The sequence below is a fragment of the Empidonax traillii genome, unplaced genomic scaffold (assembly GCF_003031625.1).
Source record: "Empidonax traillii isolate 1590-97213 ecotype Southwest subspecies unplaced genomic scaffold, ASM303162v1 scaffold495:size1017845, whole genome shotgun sequence".
NCBI classification, from domain to species: Eukaryota; Metazoa; Chordata; class Aves; order Passeriformes; family Tyrannidae; genus Empidonax; species Empidonax traillii.
Genome location: NW_020955688.1, coordinates 159,878 through 175,073, shown reverse-complemented (window position 1 = coordinate 175,073; position 15,196 = coordinate 159,878). Strand labels below are relative to the sequence as shown.

At 36.7% G+C, this 15,196-nt stretch overlaps 1 protein-coding gene across 8 annotated transcripts in view; it reads left to right on the top strand.

Annotated features, from left to right (window-relative positions):
• The window catches only part of EBF1 (EBF transcription factor 1), a 273,631-nt gene that overhangs the window by 248,502 nt on the left and 9,933 nt on the right, over nt 1-15,196 (top strand). For all 8 annotated transcript variants that reach the window (XM_027896387.1, XM_027896386.1, XM_027896385.1 and 5 more), the window contains exons 12-14: nt 12,257-12,322; nt 12,921-13,098; nt 14,577-14,756. In XM_027896387.1, the coding sequence (XP_027752188.1) occupies nt 12,257-12,322; nt 12,921-13,098; nt 14,577-14,756 (424 nt within the window). The remainder of the gene's footprint in view (nt 1-12,256; nt 12,323-12,920; nt 13,099-14,576; nt 14,757-15,196) is intronic.

Below are 15,196 nucleotides of genomic sequence, written 5' to 3'. Positions count from 1 at the left end.
TTTTTTTTTTTTTTTTTTTTTTTTTTTTTTTTTTTTTTTTATTACGGCATTATTTACAGCTAAACATGCAGGCAGAAGGATGCAAGCATTTTTAAAATGATTACCACTAATGTTTCTACTTGTCAGAAGTGCTTAAATTTTCCTGCACTTTGTCTAAAAACTTAGCACTTTTACCTTTTAAGAATTACAAATTTCTAAGATCTTACCAAGCTGATTTACAAACACAGCTGACAGTTTATGATGAATGATGTTGAAAAATGTACAATATGTTTCTCTGTCATTTCTGTGCATGTATATATTAAGAAGAAGATGAAGAAGAGAGAGAACCCCCTCTGAAAGAAACCCTTGAGTTAGAGAGCACACACACAAATCTCTCTCCTGTGTTTCCTCATAACTTCCCGCTCACTTCACTCATCCAGTGGAGCACAATTGTTCTCTGTGCATTTTCTCCCACCATATGGTATCCTCATTACCATACACTAAGGGTCCATATGGGGAACTTGTGAAGTGAACTGTATTCATTTTAACTGCCAGATGAGCAGCCTTTTGCTTTGCAAGCTTAGCTTAAGTCATCTGCTGTCTTTATGTTGTTATGGCAACATAGCACCAATAAAAAATTCTAATCTACTGTAAGTGTCTGGGATCACAGTATTTTAAATGCTCACAGTTACTGTCCTCTGAGTGAGGCTGCTTGTTCTTTTAGTGGGACAAAGGGTTATTGTCAACTCCAGCAGGTGGCAGTAAAGAAATTTCTTCTTTTTTAAAAAAACATTTTAAAAAACAGATATGTTTTTCCTTTTCCCCCATCTCCCTTCACCTCAGAAAGTCATAGAATTACACAGTGTGGTCAGTCCTTTATATTTCCTAGGATTTCTGATGCTCAGGTCGGAATTGCAGGTGATACTTTTAAGTTACAACTCAAATATTAAAGGTAGCAAAATATGAGACTGCAGAGGCAGCTCGGGCACTTTATTAACAGAGATCAAGGCTCAACTACCACTTCACCAGGATTCTGATGCCTCCACAACCACACAGCTAATTCAGTTTTGGAGCTGTTTTCTAGCTACATTTCCAAACTCCTGAATCAAACACAAAGCTAATTAAGAATATTGTAAAGTAATGGAAATAGGCAGCAGCATCCTTAAATATAAATCATTTTCACCTCTGCAGGCCACATGATATGTTGCATCTCCGTCTCCCTGTCTGCACTGAAAGTGAACGTTTGTAGTCTCAGTTCATCAGTTCACATTAGCCTCATGCTGAATATTTAAACACAGAACAATTTGAACACACCATGAAGAGAGACAGTGACTGCACTTTCACTTGGAACAGCAAGAGCTCATCTAATAATAATTTAGTAAATCAGCCATTTAGTGGCTCAGTTGTACAGTGTATTGTGCCAAATAATATTCAGTTCAACTGTATGCTGGTGAAATGGAAATTCAGACTCCAGTCACATGGCACTTTTTTGCTCAATGGAGAGATGAAATGGAAAATCACCCTCCCAACAGACTGTTTGAATGTAGTGATTTATCAAAAATATAGCAGAGTGACAGAATAAACAGAATTTGGTTGTATGGGGTACAATCTATTCTAATTAGGCTTTTATTATTGTGGTTTCTCCTGCACAGATTATTTGATAATTCAGGATTTGCATTTGCATCCTATTTTATATATGGGCAGAGAGCAGATCTGTGTAGTTACCACACTGTTACAATCCTTTAAGGCCCAGTCCTGGGAAGCCTGGAGCGCCCTTTATTGCCATATTTTGAGCCCTGGCTCACAGGGAACACCGTGCCCTGAGGAGCGATGGGGAAACACAGCTGCTGCCATGGATGTTACCTCATAGCATGAAAGCAGGATCAGATTGATTTCTTTTCCCTTTTTAAGACTATCAGGATTTGTAGGGAAGTGTAATATCTTGGACTAACTGATCTAACTGGAATAAAACAGACGGGCTTTTGGGTGCCCATCCTTGTTTCCTGCATGCTGACTGTACCTTTTCTTGCCTGTATCAGTGTCTCTAGTAAAAGATATTACCTTAGCCTACAAAACTTGCCTTGGTTGTAACCACAGACCATTGTAACTTCAGCCAAACAGCTACACTTTAGGCTGTCTCTGATGAAGATGGGGAAGAGAGAACATTTTCCTAGAAAGTGTGTTGTGAAGTTTAATTTGCTCCCATTAAAGTGGTGCTTTGAGATCTTTGAACTGAGGGCATTGCAGAAGTGTGAAGTAATGTCTATAATCTCACCTACAGTTTCCATTTCTAGCCTAGTTTTAGGTGTTATGCGGTGGTTTACGTGGTGATGTAAAATATGATTGCCGTGTATTTCTCACAACACAGTCCAATTGAGTAGCAGAAAAAGCATCCTCCAAACCATCATGATGCCATTTAGCAGAGAGTGCTGGAAGCAATAGGATGCCTGTTGTCGTAATTCTTCTAAGAAATACAGAGCTTCACAATCTCTACCCAGCTGCTGACACTAGGAAACTCAAACATTTTGGTAAAATGAATCAAGCAGTAATGTTTCTTTTATGAGATCTCCTCGGAGGAAGGGAAGGTTTGGCACCATTTGGAGATCAGGCTCAGTGATCCATCATAGCAAAGGCAGCTGTCCTGGTGTGTCTCGTAGGTCACTCGATCGAACCGGTGGCTCTTACAACTGTATTATTGCTTATGGAACAGTAATTGAGGCACCATGGTTAAAAATTACCTGGTCTAATAGGCAGTGAACAATTTGCACTCAATACAATTATAAGCCAAATCATTCATTTCATAACACTTGGACTAATTTATTTGTTGACCTTTTAATATCCATAGCTCTTCAGTAGCATTAACTGCAACTCGGACAAAATCTCTTGTTCATTTTACTTTCATTGATTTTTTTTTTTCCACTGAGGCAATAACAGTTGTTTGAGTACAACCTTTTCTTTCTGTTGTAAAAGTCAATCATGTAACTTATGGTGATATAACTCAACTGGACTGAAATGTCCTCTAAGTACAATAGCACAATCTCAACCTACTTGAAAAAACACAGATATGCACCTGGGATTTATTTTAAAGAATGTTTTGGAATATATTTGTGGCTATAGATGACAAATGATACATTTGCTGAGAGGAGGATGAAAAAAAGACAAGCATTTTTTAAAGCGGTGTCACATATATGTAACCCACTTTTTGTTCATATATTATGGGTGATTCAAGATACAGAAATTTTGGAGTTTGTTAATGTTGTTCCTTAGGATGACCTAAATGTCTTTAACGCTAGATCCATAATTTCACCTGCACTTAGCATCTTGAAGTCCAAATATTTGACAGAATAGAGAAGCTTAATTTTTCCAAATGTGAGCATCTGACAAATAAAATGTGTGTAAAAGTATTTTTTAATAAATAGAAAATAATTGGCACTAATATTTTTATAATCTGAATTTTCTTTCATTTTTTTTGGCTTTAAACCAGCATGAGAGCTAAGAGGTTGTTCTGATCAAAAAAAGTTACTGAAATATTGATTTATTTTAAAAAAATCACTATTTTGAAGTGATTCTATAGAATATGTTGTTGTAGTGGCAAGGGTAATACTTTTCCTTCCCCACTGGAAAAAGGACCCCTAGATCATGTAAAGTGCTGTGCCTGCTTTTACATTGTGGAGATGTACACAGAAATACAGTGTTAGCCCTATGAAATGTTGGATAAATTTAACTTCTTAAATACATGGTTTCAACATTTATAATTGCTTGGGATAATTTCCACTGAATTTTAAGAGTGTAAATTAAAAATAATAGTATCAGGAACAAAATATCTTTTGTTTCTGGTGAGAAAACTGAGATTTTTTTTAGGATATCTGATTGGAGTAACTTAATTGAAGTCGCCTTTCTGAGCCAAAATCTCTTTGTACAATAAAGTACTGTAAGTCTTTTGAACACACAGTTATAAAATACGGTTGTTACACTCTTGGCATTTTATGCTTCCCTAGAAATTACCACTTGGTATCTACACCTAATCTCTGGCCTGTCTTTTCATTTCAATTGAGTCTGAAGTGGTCCTTGGCTGTAATGAGAATGCCCCTTTTAAGAGAATTCTTTTAATTATACCGATGATAAAATGTAAGTGAAAGTAGTCATTTGTAGGGGTTATGGCTGAGCGGTGTTTTAACTGTAATACTAAAACCTACCAACGTTGTTCCAGTCTCCATTTCAACATTTTTATGCATCCACTCTCCACAGAACATAGTGGAATATCATTGTAGGCCAGAATTTCAATATGTCTTATTTTTTTTCAGTTTTCCTCCTGCTATTAGATGTAACCTGAACTCTCAATTTCTCACACTTCCTACCTGAAGCATACAAGCCAGAAAAGTGACAGTTCCACAGATCTTAATGATAAGCTGGAAAATTTGTTTGGTTTGGTTTAGTTTGTTGGGTGTTTTTTATCCTTCATTAAAAGAAAGTGTGGGTGGATCTTTAATTGCATGTGATTGGACATTTTTTTTTTCTTCTATACAAAAGAGATAACTTGGAATACTTAGATATTTATATGGGTAAATGCATTAATAAAGACCAACTCTGAAAATAAAATTGACAAAACACATATCTTCAATTTACACTTTAATTGCTGGATAGCTCCTCTGATTTAACTCATCAGAAATTCTTGCACTGCAGCACCAAACAGAATTATATCTCTCTATAGATGTAAATGCAATCAAATGAATTATGCCACCCAATACAGTCTAGAATTGACCTAATGTGAGACAAATTTAAAAGTGATACAACTTGACCTGTGTTTGGAAAGTCTCTGCATATACAAATCATAGAAAATAGAAATCAACCTCTCTATTTGCCAAGTAAAATGTTTTTCACTCATGCAAATCCATACTTTGATATCTACATCGTGCCACACACAAGCCACATTTAATCTTTTTTTAATCCCTAGTATTCCAGGGAATTTTTCTAATGGGTACAATAGTATGATCTATAGATAAAACCTTCTAAAACAGTCTGTGCAGTATCTTTGAATGACAGTCACAGAATTTAGTGCCTCTTTTCATTTTCCCGAATTATTTTTAAGTTTACCTAAGTCCAGACCCTTCAAATAATTCAAAACATTCTTCTTATTCCCTAAGGGGATGTTGACCATTTCACAAAAATATATGGATATAAAATGGCCAGGAGAAGACTTTGACTAATAATTCCTTTTTCCCCCTTTATTTTTTCTTTTTTTTTCCCTTTCAATTCTTATCTGCAGCTGTTTTCCAAGAAATAGGAAGGGTAATATAATCAAGAGAAAGAACTATCAGAAAATCTTACATAATGGAAAACAAAAAAAAAATCCCCAAGCCTAAAAACTTAATCTCAGTAGTGAACAACTGCTTCAAAGTACTGCAGGTGCTGGTACTAAGAGTTTGGAATAAATTTAAAAATAAATGCCTGAGGTTCCTATCCAAGATGGCCCAGGGGCTGAACCAGGGACTGAAGGTAGCAGAGGCATAGAAGGGAAATTTATAGTGGAAAATGTGCTTTTGGGTCATCGTGACAAAACTTTGAGATCAAATAGAGGAAAATAATCTAATATTGTTGTTTATTTGCTTATATGTTCATGGATAAATTTGGAATAATCTTTTGGTAGTCTAGATAGATAGGAATAGTATGAGTCACTGTAACCTGGTGGGAAGGAGGAATTTCTACAGAGGAAGTTGGTGAAAGATTTTCTGTTAGCCATCAAATTTAGTTTTTGTAGACTCTTTGTGCTCTGGTTCAAATCTTGTTTATGTTGTCTCCTAATGATTACTGGATATGACAAACTGATCATAGTATGAATGATGGGATTGCATAACTGAAGAAAAGTATGCAGAAGAGCTGGTCTTTACATGCTGGAATAAATACAGCAGCCTTTTGCAGAGCACGGAAAATGTTTTCCCTCTCGTGATCTCTCAGGTTTTCAGACTGAGGTTGTCTGTCCTTAGATCCAGACATTAGCAGAGAACTCCAGAGCTTTTGGCAACAAAACTATCCAAATTACTTGCCAGATGCTTCAGCTGATGATAATATGGTAGGAGCATCCAGACTGTCCCCACTTCCAGACAATTTATTCAAAGAGTTGTTCCAAACCAGTGATATTAATGCTGGTTTATTCCATGCTACTCTGTATCTAGATGAAGTACACATCTGTGCTAGCTACTAATTCTGTTGCCATTGTTATGTGCCCATCATTTATGGAAATGAAGACCACCAGTATGAGTAGAGTGGATCAAGAATGGAGGCTGATACCTTTTTTTGTATCTAAGTACACCATATTAACAGGAAGACATTAGTGGTAAGATGGGATACTTGCAAGGACAGACTTACAGGTGATCATCATAATTTTGTTCCTTCTTTTGTCAGCAGTATTTGCAAAGAAGACACTCTGGATGGGGTGTGTTTCCCCTATTGCTATGCATTTATCACCTTTGTGGTTAAGAGGTGTTTTAATCATCGATTCTCAATGTTTATGGCAAGATTCGTGCTTGCATTTGCACTTCAGTGTTTGTTCTTTCTGCTGCCTCATGGAGGCTTTCTATATTTTATTTATAAGGTTGGCTCATTGTGGAGCAGGTGGTAAGGTTATGCATGACTGTTTTTAGCGCTGTAGATTTAGGCTGTGATTTTCAGTTTGGGTGAGGCTGATGAGACTGCAATGGCTTGGAAAGGCTAAGGTTCTAGCTCCCACTGTAGACTTGTTTTCTGGAATATGCCAATGAAATTCAGTGGCAGGAATTAAGTGTACTTCCATCCTATAGGCAGTGGTAAGCTCAAGGGGGGGGTTTTTTGCCCCTCAAATGAAGTAGGTTGTCTTTCACTCTCATTTTGCCTTTCTGTCTTTCTTTGTAATACTTACATGGTGTTTACTTCTTTGGTGTGATTCAGTTACAATATATGGAAACAATTCAGTTGTTTTTTAGCTGGAAGTTTTCATCTTTGTGTGATTACAAATATCTTTTTAGAGAAATGGCCCTGTTGTTTTATATTTCCCATTAGGCTGGCACAGCTCCTTCAGTTTTACAGTAAATGGAGGATCTTTACATTTTGAATGGCTTTTAGGAGTCTTTCTAAAACTATAATTGCAGAAAATGATACAATAATGCAGCGCTCAGTGTTGATGTGGAGAGATGAGAGGTTCTGGACAGGATGAAACTCTTGTATAGCAGGCTCAGTGACTGGCATTTTAGATCTTTGGAACCCTGTTAAAAGTCTTTCTACCAAAATGCTGGATTTGCCTTTATACTTGAAAGGGGTGTTTGCAATTTTACTTTTTAAAACATAATGCATACACAAATTTTAAATTTAAAACTTAATTCTAACCCATATTCTTCACTATCACATTTATAGTTCATAATTTATATTTATATTATATTTGTATTATATCACCCATTGAAAACCAAAGGGAAAGTTTGAGCGCAGATTATTTTAATTTTGACTAGAAATTTCAGAGCGTGACCTTTCCAAGGTGAAGGAGTGAACTGGAGTCTGATGTTGAGCATTTTGACTCTGCAGAAGTGGTTTTTTCTTGCAAGTAGCCATGAGAGTGGGAAGTTAGAAGGCAGAGCCAGGAGGTCAGACATAAGAGTCAAGGAAGTATGAATGACATCATCATCCCTAAGTACCCTCTCACAAGATGAATGAGCTCTCTCTTGTATTACAATGCTAAAGAGCATTAGAAGGTGATATGATATCTAGACAACACATAAGATAAATGCCTCAGAGTATGCTAGAACAGCTTACCCCCCACGCCCTCCACAAGTTCATAAATCCTTTGGTGGTCACAATAATACAATATGTGGCTAATGAGCATTATATGTTGTGGTCAGCTTCTTCTTGACAAAATTCATTTAGCTTTAACAAGTACCTTGAACATTATCTAGTTTAATTTCTTAAGCCAAACAACTCAGTGTAGCTCTAGATACCCCTTATCTCACCAGACTCACAGCCCTTTTGGGACACAGAGTGTGGTTTTTTCACTAGTTTCTGAATAAAAAGTAAGCAGATGTCACCAGAAGAAATATCCCACCTCTTTTAAAGCTCACACAAAATGTGTTTGTCATGATAAAACTTGACACAAATTGTTTTCATCTTGATAAAACTTGAAATGCAAGTTTCATGCTCTTAATGAATTCCTCCTGAAGGGAATGCATGCCTCCAACAAAACATGCAAAGGTGCTGTAGGGTTCAAGGTACATTCAGTCAGAAGTGGATTCGGTCTGAATTTCAGTTGCTGTGCTTCAAAAGCATCATTCTGATATGATCTTGTAATTCATCACTTTTCTACGGTGATTTTGAAATATGCAAAGTTGCAGCAGACTTCACTACCCAGCCCCTTTTTTGCTTATGTAAACAACCCTTATTAAGTTTAGAAGAAAAATATTTAATTGCATTTGTGTTTCAAAAATTAAAAAAGTCCAAATCCCTCCGTAGAAAATCAGTTTCAGTTTGGAATAAAAATGTACTGTGGATTTTTGGTGAGTAGCTGCATGGACTGCAGTGTTCTAATGCATCATATTTAAGTACCAAAGTAATTTTTCCTTTTATTAATATTTGCTCAGCTGTTGTTGTTATAGAAATAATGTTCATTTGAAAGAAAATGTGAGATAAGGAGACCCTCACTGTAGCTCTAACTAAATGCTGCAAAGTCCTTTATTCTAAACTAAAAACTGTCAGACTTTTAGCATTAATAGAAGAGTGGATCTTCCTTGACAAATGCCCCCATAAATTAGATATTAGCTTTAGTCAAACTCTGTCTCTCTCAGAAAATATTTCCACTTGCATATTCAATTGGAAGGACCTTACATGATGCCCACTTACTGCTATGAAAATCTGGGCTTCTGAGATGAGGACAAAGAAAAATTGCTGTGAGCAAAAGAATATCTGGAATGGCAGACCTTGAGCTTATGCAGAGATTTCTTCTTATAGAACGTTAGTTTCACTCACTTCTTGATATGTCTGTCTGCTGCTCTGTCCACCTCTCTATCTGTTTATCTGTCACCATTGCAGTGGTAACATGCAGTATCAATTGGATTTTAAAAGACATAGATCTTTTATACTAGCTGTCCTTTTTTATAATACCTTTTACAAATTTAATCAATGCATTTTAATATACAATATAGTTTAAGTGCAATATACGATAAATATTCAAGCTTCATCTTAAACATGCTCTAGCCTTTAAATTGTTAAAACTGCAGTGCCCTTTCAATCTACTTACATAATGTCATAAAATATACATTTCAAGGTAAATGAAGTCAGCTACTTCAATTTAGTCCCTCAAACTGGTAGTAAATGAGAGGTTAACACTATGGTGCCAAACCCATTATTGAGTAAATTTAGCACCTTGGACAGCTCTGTAAAATCTTTATTGCTTTCCTGACCTGCTCGTCATGTTCTGTCTATGTGTTCAGTGGCTCTCAGCTCTGATTGAAAGGCAATATATTAGATCCCGAACACAAACATGCTCAGGGGCTGCTTCACTGTGAGCGTAATGACATGGAGGTGAGAACAATTTTCTGGTCACCGCAATCCAAGCACCTTGCAAGGTCTGTTGCTCTAACTTATAGAGGACTTTTGGGGCTCCTTTGTATGTGGAGTCGTAACAGGGGCTCCTATTGCAATTTAGGCAGAGCTGCGAAGGATTTAAGATGCATTCAGGAAACAAGAAGTTAATATCTTGAGCATGTCTGTAGTAGCATCTTATTGTGTATTTTTAAAGCTAATTTGTGTCTGTAAGAACTGCCGTCAGCTCTGGAATAGGAGGGACCATTATTTGACAGAGAAGGTTTTTTGTGTAACATCTACTTTATATGATCTGAAAATGTCATAAACAAGAAATGCTTTTATTGTGTGAAAATATTGTTAGAGAAAGTATGAAACTCAAATTTACAGACTCTGAAAATGTTGAAAAAATATAACCATTGACTAGCTAAGAAAATTGAATGCTACTTGTCAAGCAGGTTTCAATAAACCATCATGACAATTAGTTTTATTTACATGCAATATGATATGGCATTAAAGAACTTCTAGTGTTTAAGAACTGGAATATATTTGATACTAGGTAGAGCAGCTGTAAGATTCTATGTAATTACCTCATTTTCTAACATGGTCTTCAGTTTCTTTTTAGATGCATTCTAAGGTTTTTAGCTGAGCATTACATAAATAACTATGATTAGTCAGGTAGAGCTGAAATGACTATTTAAACTTTCTCTTTTTTTAGTAATTTGGCATAATGACAGCTTAGGTTAACAATATTCCAAAGCAGTTTGTGGGCTCTGTATCACATTCTAATTTTCCATCAGTGAAATATATAGTGCAAACAATTTCTACTGAAGTGAAATAAATCCTAGTTTGCAAAGTCAAACACCTGTGCAGTAATTTTCCATATAAAATCATGGATTGAGAAAGATACAATTTTTTTTCAGTAACTTCTCTGCTCTTCTCTGGTTTGCACCTTCAGTGTGAGGAAAAAAAGGACAACTCAGTGTTCTGATGAATAAGGATTGTTTGTACCTGAATGTTGTTTGCAGTCTGTCTGTCCATGATTATCCTGCTAACTGCTGTGGTCAAGCTACACAAAAAACCTCCCCTGTAAAACAACCATCACAGCAGAAAACAAACACCAACCTCAAAAATCAAACAAACAAACAAACCAAACAAAAACCAACAGAAAGAGGCTGTAGCAACTTAACTCAGAATCTGTTTCAAATGTAGTGATTTAAAAATCCATCAATTATGCATCACATCTCACTTCATATGTGGAGAATAATTTAAATATGTGTTCTGAGACAGGGGTGTGTGCAGCAGAAGGCAAACCTAAATGTTTACTGGGAGAACAAAAATCCTCCATCTCATTTTTGAATTTAGGACATTATATATGTCATAAGTAGTTACTGCAGTATGACAACTATTTTATCTTATATTATAGAGAATTTAAAATTGAAAAAAAAATGCTAATATGCATCTAAAAGCTTGTCATTTGAAGAGTTGTTCAAGGATTTTTGAAGAGGTTATGGTGACAGCAAAATGAACGCAATTATATCTCTATTTTCTGATCAGAGTCTACAGTATATGAAAATTGAGCATTACTGTTTCTTTTTGGTATAAAATATGGCTATTGTGTAAAATATTTTAAGTTTAAAAGTTTAACTTTGTAGAAAACTGTAAAATCCTTAAAACTGGTACTATTTTTGTAAGCTACCTGCAGAAATATGCAGTGGTGAATAGCGTCTTGTTGGAACATCAGAGCACTACTTAGGGGCTGGGAACTACGAAAAGACATTGTTTTACTCAAAGGATGTTCTTGACCGGTTTTGATCAGGCAATTGGGAATCTGTTTTGAAAGATTCTTTGAAAGAATAAGATAAAATAAAATTTCTTCTGGGTTAATTCTGCAATGCAGTTTTATATTTTCTATCAGGGTTATTATCAGGACACTGTAAAATGTAAGAACACAGGAAATGCTATTATTCCTTGAATGTCAGTATAAAATAATCTAAGACATATTAAATGAAAAGGAACAAATGAAAAAATGGAGGGGGGAAAAAAATTGCCCAAAATGGAGAACTAAATCCCAGACTGTTTTAAATTCTACCATCCATGCAGGGAATTTTTTCCAGAAAACACTTCATGGTACTGGGCTGTTCTCTCACACTGCATGTGTTTTACTCTTGGGCATCATTTTAAATACATGGATTCTACCCTGACCTGAGGTATCAGGATACAAACGCAGGAAGTTGAAAGGTTACGTTACCAGTAGCATAGGACTGATTGGATATCTGCTGAATGTGGCCTGCTGGGTAAGGTCACAATTCCTGCAGCATGCAATTAGGAATAAAATAAACACATTGAAGGGATTCATAACATGCTCTGAATGACATTGATTGCAGTAATCTAGTAAATGACCTCAGGATTGTATTCTGCAATAAACCGATGAGTGGTTTATTGTGCAGATGGTAGAGACAATTGAGTGATGTATTTTATTTTGCAGCACCAATGATTCTCACCTTTCGACTTGATTAAGCGTGTGTGTGAATAGGATGAACTAGTGATTTAACACCATTCAGTGTTCGCTGAGAGTTGTTACAATTAAGGTTTACCTGGTGGGAGGAAAGAAGAAAAATAAAACCTACCACAAAACACTAATAGAACTAATAGAAGAGAATAAAAGATTCTAATATTTGTTTTCCCCCACAAGGAGTTTATTGAACTCAGCAGAATGCATCTGTTTTTGTATTGACAGGAAGTAATACTTAAGAGGGCTGCTGATTTAGTAGAAGCACTCTATGGTATGCCACATAATAACCAGGTAAATGCATTCTACTTCAGCAATTCTTTAACATGGCTATTTCTTAGATGTATAGACAGGGAGCTAAACGTATATAATACTACAGTGGGAGACAAGAATAAATGCAGAGGGCAATGTCATATCTGGAGCGGGGTTTAGTTTACTTGTTTTCTTTTTTAAAGGGTGTGAATTTAGTGCTTGTAAAAGCAACGTGTTATTAACCCTGGAGGCTTTTACCAGATACTATATGATATGGGTGATGATATGCATTGTGTCTTGCCACCAGTGATTTTTCAATCTTACGCTAACGACAGCTTTAAGGTGGAGAAAGTCTCAGCTCCAACCCCATTCTGCCAGTTGGTCTTTTCATAGAGAAATGTGGCCGTTGGGACTGAGACTTCCAACTCCCTTACCGCAGATGTCAGGATTTGTCACAAGGCAGCAGATCTTATAAGCATTAGCTCTCAGTCAGCTAACTGCTGTAGAAAGAAAAGCATCTAGTTTTTGCCTTTGGACAGGGAACTGTTTCATTTGAGTCTGTAAGAAAAGGTTTGTCAGTCGCATTGGTAACTCTTTTATTCTTTCCCTCCCCCCCTGCTCCCCCCTTCTTATCCTGCAGGAAATCATCCTGAAAAGAGCTGCAGACATCGCAGAAGCTCTCTACAGTGTCCCCCGCAATCACAACCAGCTCCCCGCCCTTGCTAACACATCAGTCCATGCAGGAATGATGGGAGTGAATTCCTTTAGTGGTCAACTAGCTGTCAATGTTTCCGAAGCCTCACAAGCCACCAACCAGGGTCAGGAGAAGACTCATCTTCCTCTCTCTATGAACCTTTTCTGATAAAAGTCAGGGGAATGTTCAGAGCAGAGGCAGAGGGACGGTTCAGGCAGCCCCATCCCAGACTGTGCACACCCTTGGAATGACAAGGGGCTGCCAGGGAGTGGGACTGCCCCAACTCGGGAAAAGCACTTTTGCATATCTCTACAAAGCATTTCATTTTGCTCAGAATAATACTTGTATTTGTGTTTAAATCACACTAATTTTAAACCACTTGAGCAGGTACTTTATGTTAAGTACTTGCTTATATATTTTCCTGAGCATGGATGATCTCTCAGTCTGGGCCTTGTGTACCACTTCTTTATAATATAAAATTATCCCTTGAACAGTTGTCTGGTTTAGTTGGGGATGTAATATTGGCACTGTGTTTTTCTCAGAGTTTGAGACTTCTATAAATTTTACAACTAGCAAAGAATAGAAATATTTACAAAGACACTTTCATAGCTTCTCTAATTTTTAAAATAAAGTGGTTTTCACTTTGTATAAAATCAATATTGTTTTAATCCCCACAGTTAAAAATAAAAAATAGGTGAAGCACATTTTTTGAAAGCCCTTTGCATTTTCCCCAGTCCTTTTCTCAGCTCTATATGTTATCCAACTTAAAAATTCACTTTAATGAGAAAATATTGGAATAAGGCTGTTTTCTAGGGGAGTTGACAAAAATTATTTTGCATTACACTAAAAAAATAGAAATTATTTCTAGATTAAAATATTTTGTGGATGTGCTGTGTGGTAGGAAGAAAAACTGGCATTTTTTCTTTCTGTGCTGCTAGAGACAAATCTTCCTTTATGGATATTTGGATATGAGTTTCTGCAAATGTAATCTCCAGAATTAGGTAGAGATTCAAATTTTAGCTTGCTGCCAAATTTGTTAGTCATTTTCTACCACATAATGATCAAACTAGGGCAAAAAGACAAAGGATATCCCACTTCTTGGACAAATACACTCTACATTTTCTGAGGTGTGCAGTGAGCAATCTAGCATGAGATGTGTTAACTGAGAGTGACACCAGAAAAGAGTTAACAACAACCACGTGCTTTTAACATACCTTGAGTTGGTATTTGCTCCTCACTTTTAAAATGTAGGTCATGTTTACTCCATTTCCTACAAACAGCTCTTTCAGGGCAAGTGTTCCTCTAACACCCAGTGGTGATCTTTGCTCGAGGGCATGGGTTGCCTGAGGAGCTCTGAAGGTTCCAGCCTCCCTCCTCCTCCTCCTCCTTCTCCTCCTCCCCCCAGCAGTGACCTGGAGCAGGGAGGGTTCACAATTTGGGGTTGCCTGGTGGTTGTGGGGGTCAGTCCTGGCCCTCCCTGTGCACACCATGGCTGGACTAAGCTGCTGCCTTGGTACCACAGTCACTTGCTTGTAGCTGTTTGTGTAAGAAACTGTTCTGGAGCTGATACCAATTTCTAAATGTATTCCCTCCCCACAAAAGGTTTTACTCGCAACTCAAGCAGCGTGTCACCTCATGGCTACGTGCCAAGCACCACCCCTCAGCAGACAAATTATAACTCTGTCACAACAAGCATGAACGGCTATGGGAATGCTGGAATGTCAAATTTAGGAGGTTCTCCAACCTTCCTGAATGGATCTGCTGCCAATTCTCCCTATGCCAGTGAGTATTACATGGCTTTTCTGTATTTTGCACATTTTCATTAGAGGGACATGGTGACTTTCCTGTGATACTCAATATTTAGTATCTATTTTGAGCATTTGAAACAGATCTTTCTCTATTCTCCAAAGCACTGAACCTTTGAGGCACTTTGAAGACACTAGCATTGCCAGAAATGCTCTTCTTTGTTTATTGTTATTACTATTATTATTATCATCATCGTTATTAATTGGGAGTCTCATAACCACTTAATAATAATAATATATCTCATGATTTGGTCTGATAGTTTCATAACTTACCTTATACTCTGTAAATAAGAAACACTGTCCTCGCCATTGACTTCTGAGCAAACAACATCTTTATAACCTTTTTAAAAATTATGAATTATTGTTGGGCCTAAGCTTGATTGCTTATACTCCATTTGCTTTTTAAGTAGTATTACT